The 19,740-nt window shown below is 45.3% G+C and overlaps 2 protein-coding genes across 5 annotated transcripts in view; one reads left to right on the top strand and one right to left on the bottom strand.

Annotated features, from left to right (window-relative positions):
• Positions 1-3,762: 3,762 nt before the first annotated feature.
• On the bottom strand, positions 3,763-19,260 carry LOC119465038 (uncharacterized). Of its 3 annotated transcripts, none has more exons than XM_049656649.1 (4): positions 19,027-19,260; positions 14,096-14,196; positions 10,564-10,626; positions 3,763-3,996 (listed from the first exon to the last, which is right to left on the bottom strand). In XM_049656649.1, the coding sequence occupies exons 1-4, from the start codon at positions 19,086-19,088 to the stop codon at positions 3,797-3,799; spliced, it is 426 nt and encodes a 141-aa protein (XP_049512606.1). In that variant the 5' UTR covers positions 19,089-19,260; the 3' UTR covers positions 3,763-3,796. The 3 variants fall into 3 exon arrangements, with proteins under 3 accessions (XP_049512606.1, XP_049512605.1, XP_049512607.1); XM_049656648.1 differs by having other exon boundaries at positions 10,564-10,677; XM_049656650.1 differs by lacking the exon at positions 14,096-14,196 and having other exon boundaries at positions 10,564-10,677.
• LOC119464463 (venom metalloproteinase antarease-like TtrivMP_A) overlaps positions 8,797-19,740 on the top strand; it is a 79,766-nt gene continuing 68,822 nt past the window's right edge. Inside the window, exons 1-2 of one of the 2 annotated variants that reach the window (XM_049656642.1) lie at positions 8,797-8,879; positions 17,040-17,112. In XM_049656642.1, the coding sequence (XP_049512599.1) occupies positions 8,838-8,879; positions 17,040-17,112 (115 nt within the window). In that variant the 5' untranslated portion in view covers positions 8,797-8,837. Of the gene's footprint in view, positions 8,880-13,729; positions 13,836-17,039; positions 17,113-19,740 lie in introns of those variants that run through there. The other variant, XM_049656643.1, reaches the window with a different exon arrangement.

Raw genomic sequence — 19,740 nt, forward strand, 5'->3', positions numbered from 1 at the left:
AAGAATTCTACTACTGCTTTTACCAGGTTAGTCTACCTGGTTAGACTACCAGTTCAGCTTTCTAAAGGCGCCAACAGGAAGTTGTGCAACGAACACAGTGTTTTTGTCTCGCGACGTACAAGTAACAAGGCCAGTTTGGGCGAAGTTTGCATGGTGTGGTCGACGAGGACGTGTGGACTGCATTTTCGGCTTTCGGCCAAATCGCAGAGATCACCCATGGGCGTTAGGAAGTGCAAGGTGTGAGAGGCACTTTGCGCTACAGCGTGTTCGGTGGTCTCCATCCTGGTATGAAAGTAGATGGATGACCGGCTTCATCATATGAGGTTGGGAGGTCAACTGGCTGTAGTTAAGACGCCGGTACATCCTTCTTCTTATTCTTCTTTCTGGGGTTTTACGTGCCAAAACCAGTTCTGATTATGAGGCACGCAGTAGTGGAGGGCTCCGGGTTAATTTCGACTACCTGGGGTTCTCTAACGTGCACTACAATGCAAGCACACGGTCGTTTTTGCATTTCGCCGTACATCCTATGTAGTACTTGTGCTGTTGCAGCTCTGTCCACGTGTGACATGAATTTAAGGTACCGCATTGCTCGAAGTGCACATGGTTTCGACACACATATTCACAGTGTGTTCGCTCCAACGCAGAAGTGACTGGATCAGGGTGTCGAGATGATTCCACAGCACACGTCATGGAAATAGTAGAACCAAAGCAGGTGGCGAAATGCACCAGTGCATCTGAGAGGCCAGTAGCTTCCAGCAGTGAATCAAAGACGCTAGCAGCGTGCAGCAGCAAGCCGGTGACGCCAGCAGCATCCAGCGGAAAACCGGAGATGCCATCAGCTTTCAGCAGTGGACCACAATCTATTCATCACTGGTGGTAAAGGAAGATGCGGCAGGAGTGAAAGACTTCGACATACGGGAAAATTAGGAAAGAACTGAAGTCTACGGAGACACAGAAACCACTTGCTGCGATCGGCGGCAGACCACCAGCGTGGACACTGCTGCATAGCGTAGCCATGGCAAGAGAGACAAGGCTGCCAGCAGCGGTGAAAAGCCACCAGCCAAGACGGTTAGATTGTATAGAAACAGCCTCACGCAATTACCGAACTTCGCGAAACATGCAGAGAAATCAGCTCCAAAGAAAGGCACTGTTTAACTGGGTGGCTACGGTAGCGTCTAGCGGGACATCTAGTGTGACGCTAGACGTGAATGGTAAGCGCCATGCTCCGGGCTTACCTCTTGTTATGATTAAAGATGGCTTGTAAAACGTTCCTGAGTCTACTTCCTATATGTCGAACAAAAAAAGTTGCTTTTAGGCGATATTTTTGGTTTACGATAAGAAATGGCGGATATTTTCTACTCAAAGAGTCCCTAAACGGTTCGGACAAATTTTGTAGGCGCGTAGGGTACAGCTACAGTAAAAAATTCGTGCCACAATATTTGTGAAGCGTCTCATATTAAGTTAGCTACGGAAGGTTACAAATTACCCTCCTCCATACCCATGCTTTTTTTTTCCTCAACTCGTTCGCCGAGCGACAGGGGCTAAGCTCCGCCTTCACTGGCTTTGTGTCATGATGTGACGTCGTGTCGTCTACTTGCGGTTGTCTAGTAGCCAGCGCGCGAAGCCTCTCCAATCTCTCTGCTTGCAGCCTGGCCGTCCATCGCGCACGAGAGCTATCCAAGCAGCGTGCGTTGCGAGCGCTCTGTCGCAGGACCGAGCGGTTACACGCTCGGCACGCATAACCGCAATCGAGCTGAGCGTTTTGACGGATGGGTGGAGGCGTAAACTAAAGCCCCTCCATACTACTATTACTCTGAGAAAGGAGCTTCAGCGCAGACATATGTGAGTGGCCTGATCGGTCTGCATGGCCCAGCCAACTGGTGGTGCAGAACTTAACGAACCAAGCAAATAGCTAGAAAAAGAACGTGTTGACGATTTCGCTCCTGCCAAAGATTTAGACCAGTAGCAAAGTAGAATACAATGGAGTACTGCTATATTAGTTCTGTGTTTTGGTGAGCTCTGTGCCACCAGGTGACTGCACCGTTCAGGTTGTTCACGATTGCGCCTCCGCTCATCCCGTAAAACGCCCTGGAGCAGTCAGCTTGCGCTTGCGTTTACCCGAATACCGGACACGCGAACCACTATTGTGTCATGTGGCGGCCGGAAACGCGTAGATGCTGGTGCCAATCGGATACTGACAACCAGCGCTGCAGCCACTTCGCTCGCATGTTTGCCTTGCAGAAGGATACGATGTTGCAGCTTGCACATGTCGCCTATCGCTACATTTGCAGCCCACTACGCAAGGGCGAGCCATGGTGCTCGCGAAAAGCCGTCGATGCAGCCGTCTTCAACGCCGAAGGCTAGTAAGCACACTCATCGACAGAGCGTTTGCGCATCGTGTTCTCACAAACGTGTTAAGCAAAGAGGAACTGGAGGAGGCAGCCTACCTGGACCGCGAGGCAAGCGACATCGCCTGAACGGCAAGTGCGGTCGGTGTGTGCCCGCCTTTCTACGAGCCCGACGAAGAGGGGAAAAAGGTATTTTTTTTTATTGATTGCTGTGGGATATGAAAAAAAAAGCACCGCGTGGCAGCTCTAGGTTGCCGTCAATTAGGGTAAGCTCTGTTCCCATTTAACAGCGGCGAAAAAGTAAAGGAGGCGCTGCTCAGGCACCATCGCGAACTTTGAGTTCGCATTATTTTGAAGCGCGTATCCAGGAGACATGAACAGCGCGCATTGGGTTCAAAACGCTGAAGCCATGTGGAAGCGCTGTCACGTGTTGGCTATGGTGTTGGGCTGCCGAGCACGAGGTCGCGGGATCAAATCCCGGTCACGGCGGCCGCATTTCGATGGGGGCGAAATGCGAAAACACCCGTGCACTTGGATTTAGGTGCACGTTAAAGAACCCCAGGTGGTCCAAATTTTCCTGAGTATCCCACTATGGTGTGCCTCATATCCAGAACGTGATTTTGGCACGTAAAACCCTATAATCTAATTAATGAAAAATGGCGCACAATACCGCTTCAAGCAAACCCTTCTCACAATTCGTGTATGGTGGACTTTATCTAGAGAAACACAAATGGCGGATGCTCGGCAACACACAATGACTTCACTCCTTTTGTATTGCTGCATGCGCTGAACAACTTAACACTCCCAGGGCAGAAAACAAGCTGAGCTCGTCACGGGCATACTTGCAGAAAAGACGGAAGACGAGAACAGGTAATCAAGGCTATTGTTGCTCATCCAGGCCTGAAAGCGATTTGAGCTCTTCTTCCTTTCCGTACTTCTTCCAGTTTGTGGGAATTTAGTGGGCACAATGCAAAGAGGCATTGTCACATGGTGCAAGGAGGTGTTAAAGAGAGATGCTTAGGCGTAGACTCAATTGTGTGCACTGAGTTACCATGTCAACATATATTTTTCCAATTGGGTTCACCTTCTTGAAAGCAATGTTTTCCATGTTCTTGCCTGACATGGTCCTTAGCCTTGTTTGTACATGAACTTTTCAGCAAAGACTTACTTTTGTGCTGTGAAGCCTCCGTTTCTTAAAGTGTGAAAAGTGCTTTTCCTAGTCATACTTACCATTGCGACATATATTTTGCACGTGGCCTTGCTTAATGTCATCATGATAATCACTTGCCAACCCAAAAAATATTCTGTTTAATTGGAAATATTTCTTTTTCATTTTTTCCCGTTCTGTAAGGGGTGAACTATCGCCGCCATTACTGACTATTACAACCAATAAACGCCAACAAAATTTCACTGATTCCGAAAATACGCCGGACTCACATACTTCTTTATTACCTCTTTGGCATTCGTTTGCATTTTTCCGGATTATACACTTTGAAAATGTTTCTCGTGTCACAGTTGCTGTAGAAAAATGCTAAACACAAGTTCCATTTTGATGACTCCTCTACGTCGTTTTCACTTGTAGTCTTGTGCTCGCTTGCCCACACTTCACACTGTGGTCTCCTTCGGACGCCAGTCGTGTTAGGCCCACCTATATTGAACGAAAAATGTTATGCCTAACGTTAAGAGACAGGAAGAGAGCGGTGTGGATCAGAGAGCAAACGGGGATATCAGATTTTCTAATTGACATTAGGAGAATAAAAAGTTGTCGCAGTTTCACCTGAAAGGCGAAGCATCAATTGCGATAGCAAATTTGTAGAGAGCTATACGGAGTAATGATAGTAGCTTTATCAGCTGTATAAACTTGGATATGCAGCAGCACCGCCAACACGCAGAACTGTTGTCGACGCCGTCGGCGTTTTGCCCGCGTTCGCACAAAATGCGTGCGGCGTTGGTGACTGTTGCCGGAGCCTCTGATATAAATAGGCACTTGGTGCCGCAGCTAAACGTCGCCTCCCTTCCCTCGTCCTCCCCCCTCGGCCTTTCGCGCGTCTGAAGAAGGCGCGTTTGCTCTACATATATGGTGATTGTAAAGGAGGAAAGAGACACCTACTTCTGCAGCCCTTAAGGGAGCACGGCGCAGAACGCGCGTTTGTTCTCCGCCGTGCGTTCACTCCCCGTGAAAGCGCGCGTCCCTCGCGCCCTTTCACTCCCACACACAGCGTTCGGCGGCACGCGGCGACGATTTCATCTCCATTGACGTCATACGGAACCTCACGGCGACGGCGACGGCGACGCCGACGGCAGAAATCTGCTTTGGAGTGTCCATATAATTGCTATCGCAATAAAATGAAGCTGGAGAGGCCATGTAATGCGTAGGATAGATAACCGGTGGACCATTAGAGTTCCACAATGGATACCAAGAGAAGGGAAGCGCAGTCGAGGCCAGCAGAAAACTAGGTAGGGTGATGAAGTTAGGAAATTGGCGGGCACAAGTTCTAATTAGCTATCGCAAGACAGGGTAATTGGAGATGGCAGGGAGAGGCCTTCGTTCTGCAGTTGACCTAAATATAAGCTGATGATGATGATTTTTTTATAAAAAATGGTGGTAAAGTTTGCCTTAGCTCTCTAACTCTAAGAAAAGTGCACTCTCAGCATATTCTGAAATTATTCCAGACACCCGCTACCTGACTGAATTATGTGCAACATACCTGGCAGGTTGCACGGAACAGCGAAAGAAAAAGAAATAACCTAGGTGAGGAGATTGGGTAACTTGGGTCAAAGTGTGCAGCGGTTCTTACTGGGTTTAAAATTTTTAACGCCAACAAAAAATCACCCGTTGTATGTAGCACAACTGTACTACTTGAGCTGAATTTAGACACGAACCGAGGAGGCAAGACAACACAAGCAAACGCTATCGCTTGCGTCTTCTTGCCTCCCCTGTCACTGTCTGAAGCTTGCGCTATTGCTCTGACGTTATGTACCAACAAGTCCAAGCTGCTCTTGTGCTTGAGCTTGATTACTCTCACACGCAGACATTTTTCGCAGAAGAAATGAAAATAGTATTTGACTAATTAATGAACTGTTGCTGATTAACGTTGAAACTAATTACTTTACGCCACATATTTCATGCTACGAATAACAACCGGGAATTTGAAAGTCATATTGACTTAGAAAGAGTTCTCAAGAAGGTCCCAGGTTTGAGATATGCGTTCCCAAAAGTGGCCACTAAATAAATTGGTGTTCAATAGCTGTTCAGCCTCAGTGCATAAAAACGCACTTGAATAAAAAAGTAAGCGACACAACAGGGCATCTCTTGCCCCAAGTTTGACTGCACTTATCTCGAAAGTGATGCTTCTTTTAGACTAAAATTCGTTCCAAGTGGATGTTCATTGTGAACTAGCTTCAGTTCGTGTGTAGGAATATTTGCGCTAGAGTAATTGGTTAAAAAGTTGATTCGGCGAATATTTAAAATTAGTAAATTATGCGTATTGCTTTCCAGGGGAAGTAGTGTATACCTCTTAGATCAATCTAGCCCAAGAGGTAAATTTGTGCTTAATCCCGCAGACGATTTTTTAAAGTTTTGTTAGCGCTAAACGGGACGCCCTGTATATAGCACTGAAAGTTTCATTTATGAAGTGCAGGTGAGAATTCATGTTTTAAATTATTGTAAATATGTCTTTTTTATTGTCTTTCTAGAACCATACTTCCTTAAGTAGTTCAATGTAGTTTCTATTCGGATGAGTGATCCGTGATTCAATATTGTAAGTTTGGTTACCTATAAAGACCCGTGGACAATTAGATTTACAAAGTGAGTGCCAAGGGAAGGAAAGCGCCATCGAGGACGGTAGAAAATTAGGCAGAGAAATGAAATTAGTATATTTGCAGACGCAAGCTGGAATTAAGTAGCGTAAGACATGGGTAATTGAAGATCGCTGGGAGAAGCGTTCGTCCTGCATTGAACATAAAATAGGCGGATGGTGATGATGACAAAATACCTATTTAGATGCTCTGCTCTAAATTTGGAGATCGCAGGGAGAGGCCTTCGTACTGCAGTGGACATAAAAAATATAGGCTGATGATGATATCTACAGCACTGCAATGTGCCAGCAAAGGTGATTTGGATATCGCGCACAAGATGTGCCGCAATTGCGTCAGGGCTGGCCAAATTCCCACGTGGCGTAATTTGCTCGCGGTGCTTCGATAGGCTATCAAGTCGCCAGTGCGTGTTTTACTTAATTATGCAAAATACGGGGGATGATCCTGGTACACGTACTGCAGCTCGCAGTGCAGTACATAACGTATGAGCTGGCTCAGCAATTCGACGTTGATTGCGAAAGTCGTTTCATAACCGTAGTGCAGGCTAGAGCACTGCACGGGCTCGGGCTTAGCCGAAAGTCAGGGCCCGACCCAGCCCGTGGGCGGGGCCGGGCCGGGTATGGCAGTCTTTTCTCGGGCTCGGGCCGGGCTCGGGTTTTTTGACGCGGGCCCCGGCCGGGCTCGGACCATCTGGTGGTGTGCATGTAACGTGCAGCGAGTTATCCTCGCGCGTCTCGACTCTGAAAAACCTGTTGCCCCGGCGCCGCTGAAAGCTAGCAGTGCTACTCCTGTGTACTTCCCTTTTCTTCTTTCGTCGTATTTTGCGCTGTTTGAACAGAGTGTAAAAGTCCAGAAAGACCGAAGTTGCCTCAAACCAAAGGATGCCATTGTATTCCTTACCAAAATCAATGTAATTAATTCTCTATGTGCAGTATTCACTAATAAGCGTGTTACTACGAACACGTCCGCTTATTCCGCTCGGGAGTTCTCTCTTTTTCAATTGGTGCACTGAGAATATTTGGTATTTTGGAGCCCCGGGTCGCCTCGTATTTGCGAAATATATTAATAGTGAAAAAAATGTAAGGAAGACACTGAGGCGAACAAAGAAAGACACAAACCTCATCTTCGCATGCTCTGGTATGGTATCACCACGGGTCAATCGGGTACACGTACCGGTCTACGCGAGAAATAACTGTGGAGGCATTTGATCTCTTCGTTATGTAAGGTAATTGAAGGCTGACTCACGCATGCACTTCCACGATTTCTCTTCTCTTGTGTCCGTGTCTGCACGCCTTACATATTTTTTTCATTATGAATCCTTACCAACTAGCTCAGCTTTCTATCGTTCTAAGAAATACATTAGTGTTCCTAGTAGAGCGCAGTTTCGCCCATCATGAAGCAACGCGTGATGCTCAATGTCTTTTTCAGTCTCGCGCTGGGTTCGGAGAGGTTTCAAGCAGGGCTCGGGCCTAAGCTAAAGGGGTGACGGGCCGGGCCGGGCAGGTAACCTAGATTATTTTCGGGCCCGGGCCATGCCCGACTCCCACCATAAAACTTTTAGTCGGGCTCGGGCAGGCAGCCAAACATAAGAACGGGCCCGAGGCGGGCCCGGGCTGACAAAATCGGCCCTTGTTGTGCAGTAGTGCATGCGTCACTTATTTGCGGGTATAGAAGTTCGACCGCTGTTCGATCAAATTCTTCGTAATGGTTCCTGCAAGACACTCGGCATCTGTTTCCGGCTGACCAGAAAACAAATGCTGTAAGTTTCGCGTCGTGTCCTAAAGTAAATCGTAGCGATTTCATTTCAAGCACTCCACTAAAGCTTCTCGCCACGGCTACTGGGGCTTGAGTAGGTACTCGCAAGTAGGTGACAGAAATCGCACCATGTCTTGAAGATGGCTTTTAAATCTCATACCGTGTGCGATTGCCATCGCAGAGGCTCTTAATTTTCCCTTTGTCGTACCATCATTTGAACGCTCTTGTGCGCTCAAAACTTACCACCCCGTATTCCACGTCTTCGAAAATATCGCTTTGAAAGGGCTTTGGTGGGTGTGGAAATAATGCAGTGCGTATACATTGAGTGGGTACTGCGCCCTCTAACAAGCGTAGCGATTTCTGTCTTGTCATAGAGCAGCTCCGCACTTCTAGGACTGGCACGGTTTATTGGTATAAGCTGTCGTATGGGAATGATGTTCCTTATGCGGTAATGGGTATGTTGCCCTGTGCCTACAAATACTTGTCACAGTTTCAAGTGATGGTCAGCTTTTCGTTATTGTTTGGCGACGTTAATATTTATTTAACTGTCCAGCCAATACATCTTGCAGAGGGGAGACAGTAAGAAGGATAAATGTCCTTATGTAACAATACAGAAAAAATGGCATACGAATTCTTGGCCAATCCTATCTGTTATAGTGTTCTGAAAAAAATTAACCATTTTCATTCTACAAATTTATTTGTCAGAGTGCAGGTTCAATTGTCTTTGACTGCTTCTTTTGCAGTCACCGGCCTGCTATGCCATCGGGCAATATAAGCTGTAGCTTAAACTACTTGAGTCCGAACTATGTGTGTCTCACGCTCTTCAAGTAACCCACTTCTCGTTGCTCACGTTTTTCAGAAGTAATACACCACCATGGTTCAGGCTGGCATCAGCGCGGTTCTGCCAGGTGAGCTTGGATGTCTGCCGCTGTTCATTGGCGTTTCCTCTGGACCACTGTGGTGAGTACGCTGGCTATGTCGCCATTTTATATAGGCTTTTCCACGAAGGTGCGAAAGCACGCATGTCTGCACTGCATGTCCCTGGAAAGTGGACGCACTGCCGCCATTTCGGTTTTGAGCAAAGGTTGGCAATAACTCAGCCAGTTTGCAGGGCATTACGGCAACGCACGAATGCTCTTGTAGCGTTTTCCGGATGCATTCACCGCATCCTTCTTACCCATGTCACATTGGTCTCCCCAATCATGTAGCACTCAATTTAAATGTCATATCTAGTGCCTCCTTTACTTATCAAATTAGAGATACCTCGTACACATTCATAAGACATGTTTTTTGAGATACCAGAACGCCACAGGCCGTCACGCACGCGGTATTGTGTTCTGCATTAACAGCTCTGGCTACACGTTACGGCTATGTTAAACACACGTAAGCTTCAAGAAATCTTGTATGAAAACTTTAATTGACGCTAAACACATTCGCTATATTCTTTTACTTATATTCTCCACGTTTGCGTGAAACTTACAATAGCAAGTTTTACGCAAAAGCCACTATTACATCGGTGCTTTATGAGTGATATTTGTGATGAACTAGGCGTAAGGAAATACTTGCTACTGTGAGTGATCTGTATGGCGGTTCTCGTAAAATATAATATAAAGCAGATCAAAATGTAATCGATAATGATGGTTGCAGAAAAGCAGATTTGACGGTATTGAGACTTCACGCCTGTCATTTATATAAACCAAAGAGCGCATCCTCGTGTACACATATTTGCCAGAATGTACTTGCCGCCGGATGTGTTTACGTAGTTTGATATTCAGGAAGAAGAGCACCAGCCTGTTCGCAGGCGCCCCCCCCCCCAAAAGCGTCGTAAGCCTCACTGGTTGCCTAGCTCACATACATACATACATAGATACATACATACATACCTACATACATACATACATACATGCATACATACATACATATACACATATATACATACATACATACATACATACATACATATACATTTTATTGCATAAAAATACAAAGTTGTAGTCGTGCCCGCGAAAGCGCATATATCGCTTGTGGATGGGACACGACAGTCATTGCAGTGTCTACTCAGCACATAAACAATATTAAAGAGAGAGGGAAAAAATGGAATACAAAATAAGAATGAGTAACTGCAAAAAATTACTTCGAATATGCACTAAAAGCAACTGCACATATGTGGCTCAAGTGTAAGAAGAATCAATATCAGACATTATCAAAATCAAAATAATGTAAATCATAGGGAGAAAATCTAAATAAAACACGCGAAGCAATACCGTTCATAAAGCGTCGTTAAAGAACTGAGAAGGAGTAGAGTACAAGCATTATACACCAGTAGGTAAAAAATATTTTAAAGTGGATTTCAATTATCTTGAAAACTCAAAATACAATTGCCCAGGAGACTGATTAAAGTAAAAGGGGACATAAAAAGACAAAAACATAAAAATGCTAGCCTATACCTCCCTGTGCAAGCCGGCCGCGTTGGAGGTGATATATTTCGCGCTAAAAACTATGCGTTGGACGCAGTCGAGTTTACTGGAAGCCGAAGCACAGCTGGGGAGCAAGCGCCATCTGCCAGCCAATATTGATAAGGTATCCCACGCATCCTGGTGGTTACCAATCATAGCCATCTTTGTTGAAAATACGTTGAACTTACCGTCCAAATGGCTGCTCGCCGATATTTTCTCGTGGCGCACCTTGACTACTGCACAGTTTTCGTCTGCGTACAAAAAGCGCCACTGAGGTGATGGAATAGAATATCCATAATGACCTGCAAGGGAGTGAAATATAAACCCAGAATAACGTATGTGTGCATTCAGTATAACGTGTAACAATGCGCAAGGCTTTATTTCGGGTATGGGCTTTGCGAAAAATACAATGCCGAGTTATACCGGCCCTAAAGTGAAGAAAATTATAGACAACCACCCTTCACAACATTTTCTCATGTTATGTCTCATTTTATTATTTTCTTGTTGATCTTAGAGCCGTTATTAATGCGAATACCATTATTTGCTTACTTCAGCCATTTTGAGCCTATCTATTTAACAGCTGGCCTCTCTTACAACTGGCCTGTGTGATGAGCAATTTGTGTCGCGTCGCCGTGGCAACGGCGAAATCGCTGACAATTTAAATACACTGAGCCGTCCGCAGCCGTTAAACAAATGCCTAGGAGGCCGCAACGCGGAAAAGACGTAAGCATTCGTGCGCGCTTCCTGGCCTCGTTACTCCCAGGCGCGCGCGGCACTCTACTTTAAAGTCACCATAAAGTAAAAGTACCGCCATCTACTCTTTCCTCCACCGTCTCCTCTCCTAAAGCGCTTGTTTATTTATTTACTTTTTGTTTACGAAAGCAAGTCGAGGGCGGCGCCCCTAGAAATTCCACGTTGAAGCTTTCAGGCCGGACGCGCGACGCGGCCGCCGCCGGCGACTGCGGCTGCGCAGAGTGAATTTCAACATGGCTCTGAGGCGGAAAAAAAGAAAATATAAAGAAGTGAAAGCGCGCGCTATCATCGACCAATCGGAGTTACAGGATAGAGAGAAGCGGTGTTGATCAAAGAATGGCGGTACTTTTCCTATATAGGGATTATTATATACCTTCATGCTCGTGAATAAATCGTAGCAGTTCTCTGTCTACTCTACACCCTAAGCTCCATGAATATCTTGAAACGCTATCTCGGATGATCTACTCCAAGCGATTCAAATTTATATGAACTAAACTTCTACAAGGTCATTGCTTTCGAAGTACCTGAATTCATTCTGCAAATCCGCGAATACAAAATATTTCGCTACCCGCTTCGGCACATTCAATTTTATTGCATATATTGCCATGCTCTATGGCATCTGGGTTACTCTAACGGGTTTGCACGAGAACGTCTTATATAAGGTGCGAAGCACCTTATGCGCTCGGGCTGCCGGCGTCTCCTGTCGTCGTCGTAGTCACGGTAAGCTAGCGGCAAACGGTCGGCACAAGCGCGTGCCGAGCGCTCCCGCGTTCGTCGTCTTCCACAGCTTGCTGCGTTGCCGCTCATCATTCCAGCGTAGAATTCCACTTCTCTTCTGTCGCCCTAATGGGGAAGCCGCGTTTACGGGGTTTGAGCCATTACTTATTGCATCATGAGCCCATTAGCGGTGCATCTCTCCATGCTTCACACCTCCCCAGGTTTCATGTTAGTGGAGCTTCATTTCACCCAATGGGTCATTTGACACATACGCATGTGGTGCCATAGTGTTCTTGAATGGCGTCTTGCCCTTTCACTCTGTACACTATAATGTCAGTGTTCTGTGTCCAAGGCCATTTTACATTTGAATATGATTGCAGCATTTTTAATACTTCTTACTCTATAGAATTCAGTGTTCTTCTTTCATACCACACAATTTCATCTTTCTCAGCTTTAATTAATTGGTTCGTGTTTCTCGCATTCTCGTTATTCTTTAAAACCAGCTGTTCGATCAGCTGTAGAGCACTTTCATCGGGAACTCTCGTGCGATAACCTATAACGCTACTGTATAAGATGCATGCATTGAGTCTACCAACTGCTGCACGAACACCATAGCCTGTGTGAGTTCTCGTCACCGTTTTCGGTTAAAACCCTAATTCAGGTTGAGTTAGCCTTGACGTTTAAAATATCGAATGCCATCATTGATTCTTGCTGGGGCATACATATTTACCATGAAAAGAAGAACTTCTTGCAGCCGGTTGTGGCGATGGCCTTCGCTTCCGCAGTGTGTCCACAAAGCTGGCGAACGTGGGCGAGCAGACACAGCGCACATCACGGACACTCATCATCATCATCAGCAGCAGCAGCAGCAGCAGCCTATATTCTATGTCCACTGCAGGACGAAGGCCTCTCCCTGCGATCTCCAATTACCCCTGTCTTGCACTAGCGTATTCCAATTTGTGCCCGCAAATTCCCTAACTTCATCATCCTTCTAACTTCGTCATCATAACTTCGTCTCAATGGAGACGAATTGTAGCAAATGATTGACGACCTTAATCGAGAAAGTGTAAGAATTGGGTTGAAGATGAATATGCAGAATACAAAGATAATGTTCAATAACCTGGCAAGGGAACAAGAATTCAGGATCGCCAGTCAGCCTCTAGAGTCTATAAAGGAGTACATTTATCAAGGTGAATTACTCACAGGGGACCCTGATAACTAGAAAGAAATTTACAGAAGAATAAAATTGGGTTGGAGTGCATACGGCCGGCGTAGCCAAATCGTGACTGGGAGCTTACCACTGTCGTTGAAAAGAAAAGTATACAATCATTGCATTCTACCGGTGCTAACATATGGGGCAGAAACTTGGAAGTTAAGAAAGAAGCTCGAGAACAAGTTAAAGAGCGATGGAACGAAAAATCTTAGGACTAACATTAAGAGACAGGAAGAGAGCGGCGTGGATCAGAGAACAAACGGGGATAGCCGATATTCAATATGACATTAAGAGGACAAAATGGAGCTGGGCAGGCCATGTAATGCGTAGGATGGATAACCGGTGGACCATTAGGGTTACAGAATGGATACCAAGAGAAGGGAAGCGCAGTCGAGGTCGGCAGAAAACCAGATGGGATGATGAAGTTAGGAAATTTGCAGACATCACGGACACTAAACGCTTCTTACTAACCGAAGGAGACCTGCAGTTGCCGTACGTTCTTTCGCACTAAAGATGCCATATATTGATAATTTCGAGTCGCGGTTACCCATCGTTAAAAGTACATCAGCACTTCATCGTGTACTGCGATGACAGCGGCTGTAGTTGCCTATTCTTTGGGGCTTGAAACTTCCGAGTAGATGTGCTGTTCACTAACGTGACAATGAATAAAGCAGAACGTCCTGGCTATGCTCATGCACGTTCAATCTGTCAGGAAACTAAGCTGCGCGGTGAGCTTCCGGACCTCTCCATGAAGTCCGTCCAGAGTACCTGACTATGGTAATAATCACATTTTCACATATTCTAGTCATGTTTTTCAAGCGTATATTTCCTTCACATACACGCTTCAGGCTACTTAGATCGCAAGTGCTCAAGTTCTATCTAAATGGTGGGCTGATTTACGATAGAATCTAGCTATGAGATGAGATTAAAGGTCAAATTAGTTCAGTGTAGACGGTACTACACAATTAGTGCTTCCACTGAACGCGTTCGTATTCTGTTTTACTCAGCACAATGCCCATCATTTATTCGGTACTTACGTGTTCTGGTCGATGCTTTTACATGATTAAAGCCATGCAAAATTTTTGAAGGGGATATCGTCGGTGCCTTAGAAAACTGCATACGTATTTTTGCGGTAGGCCTGGGAATGGAACAGAGAATTAAATCTTTTAAATTACATTCAGTCAAGGCTGTCAGAAATGTCGCTATTGTCGCATTCCTGATATACGCAAGAAAAAGAAAGCAAAAACAAAACATTGAACCTGGACTACGGCATAATTGTACAATGATGATAAAAACGTTTTTATTAAATGATGGCTATAAGACTTCTTTGTGAAATAGAAATCAAGGAGTGGGGCAGGCGTATTCATAGCCGTACTAGTAGTTATGAGTCCTTGGTAAAGCCCAAGAGCGAATCCAAAATAAAATGTGGCTGAACATTCACAATTTCGGGTTGTTCGGCTATATATATACGAGTCGTATATTTCAGAACAAATGAGTACAAAGTGAGAGCTTGCTTATGTAATGAAGTATATTTCGCATGTGGGTGTAATTGCAATGATTGATTCAAAGTGTGGAGCGACACACATGGCGTCCATGCTTTATACAATAACTTGCGAGTACTTACGAGCTTTCATACAACCGAGGTGATCGGTTCTACACAACTAGCCGATTGTTTATGAAGTTCCACTGCATTTTTACGCTATTGACAAACGCAGTGAGGAATTAGAATTTTGTAGTTTTCTTCCCTTGTTCCAGTTTCTCCCATTGAATACCTGAAGGATAATTCCTTATAATAATTTCAATAACTGAGTGGTATAAGTTATTCCACTGCTCCCCGACTGTTTGATAATATCATTCAAGATTTGACAATATCAACCCGTCAAATATGACCTGCCGCCATCAAAAAGTGTGGGATACCGGAGCTTTAGAGCGAGCGGAAGTTCAGTTCCTGTGGTGCTCCTTGGGCCCTCCAATCTTATTATACTTTGGGCAACAGCTTCTGATATTTTTTGCCCAGTCTTTGGGACTGCATTCGCTGTAGAATTCCCGGCTCACTTGTGGTTCAAGCGGATGCCTCTGCACGATCGTCGCCTTTGGGGAGGTGCGAACATAAAGCGTAAAAAGGGTTTAACACCTATGTAATGTACAAAGTAGCAGTTTTTGGTATTGCTTATTGTTTAAGTATATCCAGATAACCTTACCAGGGTTTATACGTTACATATTGCCCCTAGCCTTCTTATTCCAATTATTCACCCCTAGTTTCCAGTCCAAAAAACAAGTATTACACCTCTACCCAGGCAATTCTTGCCGCTCCTAGCAATTTTTTCTAATAGAACTGAGAAATGTTTCATTAGTGCCAGTCTTTAACAAATGAAAGTCAGGTGAGACTTGAAACTACGCATTCTACATTCCAAGCGTAGAGTGCACTCCTGCACTAAAACAAGAGGAATGCGGCGGCACCTTACAAGAGAAATTGTAAAGCTATCTGACACGCTTAATGTAGTGGGTAACACAATGTCCTATTTCAGAATTTTGAGGTCGAAGAAAACGTCTTTTCGCCGTAATTCTAGGGAAATAAAGCGCCTTTATATTCGGCAAACCTATTTTTCGGCAACAGTGACGTAGTGCAGAACCGAGAGCCATCAACAATCTTGACCGCCGACATGAAACACAGGCACCTACACTGTCATCGCTGATGTACTGAGCACCACTATCAAAAACAAAGCGTCGGGTTTCGCTGGCTTATGCATGTATCCTCTTAGGCTGTGATGGCTGGTGATCGCCCCAGAACACGGTTCATTGTCTGCATTGTGGCGACGTAGCGCACAGCAGATCATTATCGGCACGCCGCTGTAGCTGCTTGCAAGACGTCTATGCGCCGTGGTGGACGACGATCCTGAGCAGTGCGTAGTGTTTTCCCACGACAACGTATCGCAGCTGTCGTTTTAGATGGCTGCTCGGTCCTCGGTGATGTGTCGGAGCCGCAGTGTCGCAAAGATGGTCGGCGTCGAGAAACGCTAGCTTTTCTACACCCAGTGCGATGGCATTTCTTCATCACAAGCACGGCACACTAAACAGTTGCAACACCTTCCTCCGTTCGAAGTCTAATTTCCTAACGGCACACAGGAGCCTTCACCCGCCAAAATGCGATTGCTGCGCTATCGTTACGATATCCATCTGCGATCGCTGTTAGCTCAGCAGCGACGCAATCGGTGAGTACATCGGAGTGAACAACACACTCAAATTTTGCGTACATGCGCACGGAGGCACCTCCACTGGGCAATCGATGGCAAGCAATGAATTGTGCCACTGGGCAGCACGCTCTTCTTTGCAATGCATCGCGTGGGCTTCCCGCACGCAGATAAAATGGTGCAATTTCACTGTCCTGCGTCACTACGGACCCTAGAATACCACACAGCTATCTTGCAGCGACAGCCGTTGCTCCGTTTCTATGGCTAGAGTGTCGCTTCAGTTGGTAAAGCGGCGGCCTTAATAGCCGCCTCAGTGAAGCACCTGTGGTGAACAGCCATACCGCAGCGCTGCGTTGCCATTCCCTTAATAGACAGGGAATGGACAGATCATTGTCGTGACTGACTTTCTCGAACATAGCACAGCAGGCCCCGCTGCGACTGCTCACCGTATGAACTCCCTCATGCATGTGACCCTGTAGAGTGTATCCGCTTGTAAGCTTTCGCTTCACTGTCACCACTTGCAGCAAAGAAACTGCAAAATTTAATAATTCCCTCGATCTCCGTTTGCCATAACAAATTTATAGCATTCAAAACGAAAAGCGTATACCTTAAAAAATAAAATGTTCTTTATTTGATTAGTTGTATTTTAATGTATTCGATTGAGCGAAAGTATAAGTTGATGAAACATCGTTTCGGACACGTGCCTAAACATTTATTGCCGAAAACATATTTATTTCATTTCGTAAATTACTGGACTTTCAACCTGCTGACATTTTTATGTATGTTTCAGAAACGCCTTACCATTTTAAAGCTCGCCAAGAAGGCTTTGAAGGAAGTCGGTTATCTTTGTAGCTCCCATTCCGGTAAGTGAACGTCGTGGATAGAAAGTGGAATTGCGTGTCTACAAACGGGTAAAACGGCGCCATGACGCACATGGAATTCTCCAGCCCTCCGGCCACGTCGTATGTTCTTCTTAGCATTAAATATGTCTTGCGCCTTGAAAAGAACTGCAATAATCAGAATTGGGCGCTATAACGTAAAGCTATTCCAAAGTTTTCTATTCAATTTTTACTATCAGCCTTTCGCGATTGGTAAACATTTTTCGGCCACCCCAACTTCGCTTGTATATCAGCGACGTCAGGAAAAGAGTGAGAACTCCTCATGTGGCATGACGTGAACACACTGATTATGCACAATCAGGCCAAACAAAATAAAACAAATATTAACAATTCTATGGATTCTTTTTCCCATCAGCCCTCCACTATAAGTCAAGAGATTTCGTGCTGCGCCCACTGAGCCTGTTCGCCGCATGACATCACAAAGCCGTGTAAACTCACTACGTTGAAGCGACGTACGTGCAGGCATTACCGATGCGTTAATATGCGAACAAAACTGAATCTTTGTTTTCGGTAAAAGCGGAGACAGTCCCATTTCGAACTGAGTAGAACATGGATGCCCTCCGATAGATCGGGCATCGGTTACTCGAAGTTGTTCGGCAGAGTGAATATATGTGCGTATAATAAAGCTTTTACATGGCAGCATACCGGTTGTCGAGCCGTTTTGACACGTAACCGACATCTCTCTGCCAAATTTTCTTGAGCAGGATCCTTATATTTCCGTTGCACACCACCGAAATGTTCCTCCACACGCCCAAAGCGAAGAATTGGGAGCGCGAAAATCGTCAGCACCGCCTTCTTCCTCCGATTATCTACTTACACTCCGCTAGCCTAGCACCACCGAAATCCTCTCCAATTCTGCGTGTTCCTCGGTTCTCGTCAGCCAATTAGACAAGAAAAACCTTTCAAGGTAGGCAATGATGTTCGCTTCGAAAGCAAACAAATGTGACCTCCTATAAACGAAGAGAGCATTTGACTGACATGTGCAAACAACGCTGTCGGCCAACGCCCGATGCTTGCGTTGGCGGTTAAGCAGGCATGATATTAGGAGATTGGAATAGTTTCATGTTACAGGTCCCGTATACTATCAAGCACAAGCAGGTAACCAACATACAACATTTTATTGCGCTATTGTACGAAATTCTGCTGTGTGCTGTGAAATGTTGGTAAGTATTGGCACACAAGTACCGGATGCACGCGTTTTCTTTAATTTCATGGTGGCTTCATTCGTCCACACCCTTCCAACTTTTGTTCTAGGTATTCAGTTTCATTGTTCTTTCTCCCTTGTCTAGTTGTTTTAAATATGAATTGTTTTCCAAGCACCACTATTCAACGTACTCGTTATCATGCTTTACGAGTTTGATTGTTTGTTAATAATAGTCCAGGCAAGAAAGAAGTTCACAGGAAGATGGCTGTCTGAAGTGGTCGTCACTGGAACTTGGTTTCCTGTTCGAACAGTGTTACGATATTTATGCGTAAAATTGCAAGACGTTGATATTCGCTCCCTACCGTCAATATACGTATCACGCTTGTACAAAGAACGGCTAAATTGCCTCAAATATATGCAAGCTACAGCAATCGCTTAAGGTTATAAGATCTCGAACCATATATGTCTAGGCAATGCTTACGTTGTGTGAAAGCACACTTTGACTGACATTAGTACAGTGCCCTCAGTGTCGCATTTTCTGCAGCATATTACTAGCGAGCACTGTCTACGGCCACAAACACCTTGAAAGTACATTCTTTGTCAAGAAAAAGAAACGAGGAAAAGAGGCTGACACCTATGTTATCCGGTCAGTGCTTGGCACTTGGAAAAAACATAGTCATGCTTCAGCCGCCACGTAACAACATCTTAAATCAGGGTCGCATTGACGCACTTACCTGCCATCCATCCAGTAATTTTTGGTTGTCCTCAATTTCATTATTTCGCGCTCCGCTTCCATCTGCAATCTTCAGGAGGTAAATTATCACTAAAAATTTTAACAATTGTTTTCTCATTTTAAGTTATGGTCATAACAGTGGTGCCCGAAACGCGCTTTTGTAGACAAGCTCCCAACGTCAGCGAATAAAAGGAAAACCTATTTCAACATGGCGCTGTCGTGTGGCAGCGCAATACGGCGGCGGACAATGGGGCCGAAAAATTCTTGTGCATTGTATAAGGGCAACCCGCTATAGCAACGGAATGTCCTACTGACGCAATGGTTAACATTTGTACCTTTCTTGATGCCGCGAAGCGTGGAAGGTAAATATGACATAGTGGCTTTCCATTGAGAAGGCGCATTATTAAGTACAGGTTACACTCATTCAAAAGATAAAAGGGTTTGATGTGTTGTTGATGCATAAAAGAACGGCGAGTCGACAGCAGCTGACATCGAAGGAAGGGAAGATCTTCTTGGGCGCATTAGTATGGTACGTGGTTTGTCGTTGGGACTGCAGTACTTTCGGGACTGGCCCATATCAATAATCTCCTTGACAATTCTCCCGGACAATTGGTTTTCCCGAAGAAAAGGTGCTAGCACATCAACCCGGAAAGCCTCACAAGCTCCTTTGGCCTACCTTAGTGCGGGCTTTTCTGAATTTCGACACGTACATGTT

This window comes from Dermacentor silvarum, chromosome 9 (genome assembly GCF_013339745.2).
Source record: "Dermacentor silvarum isolate Dsil-2018 chromosome 9, BIME_Dsil_1.4, whole genome shotgun sequence".
In the NCBI taxonomy this organism is placed as follows: domain Eukaryota; kingdom Metazoa; phylum Arthropoda; class Arachnida; order Ixodida; family Ixodidae; genus Dermacentor; species Dermacentor silvarum.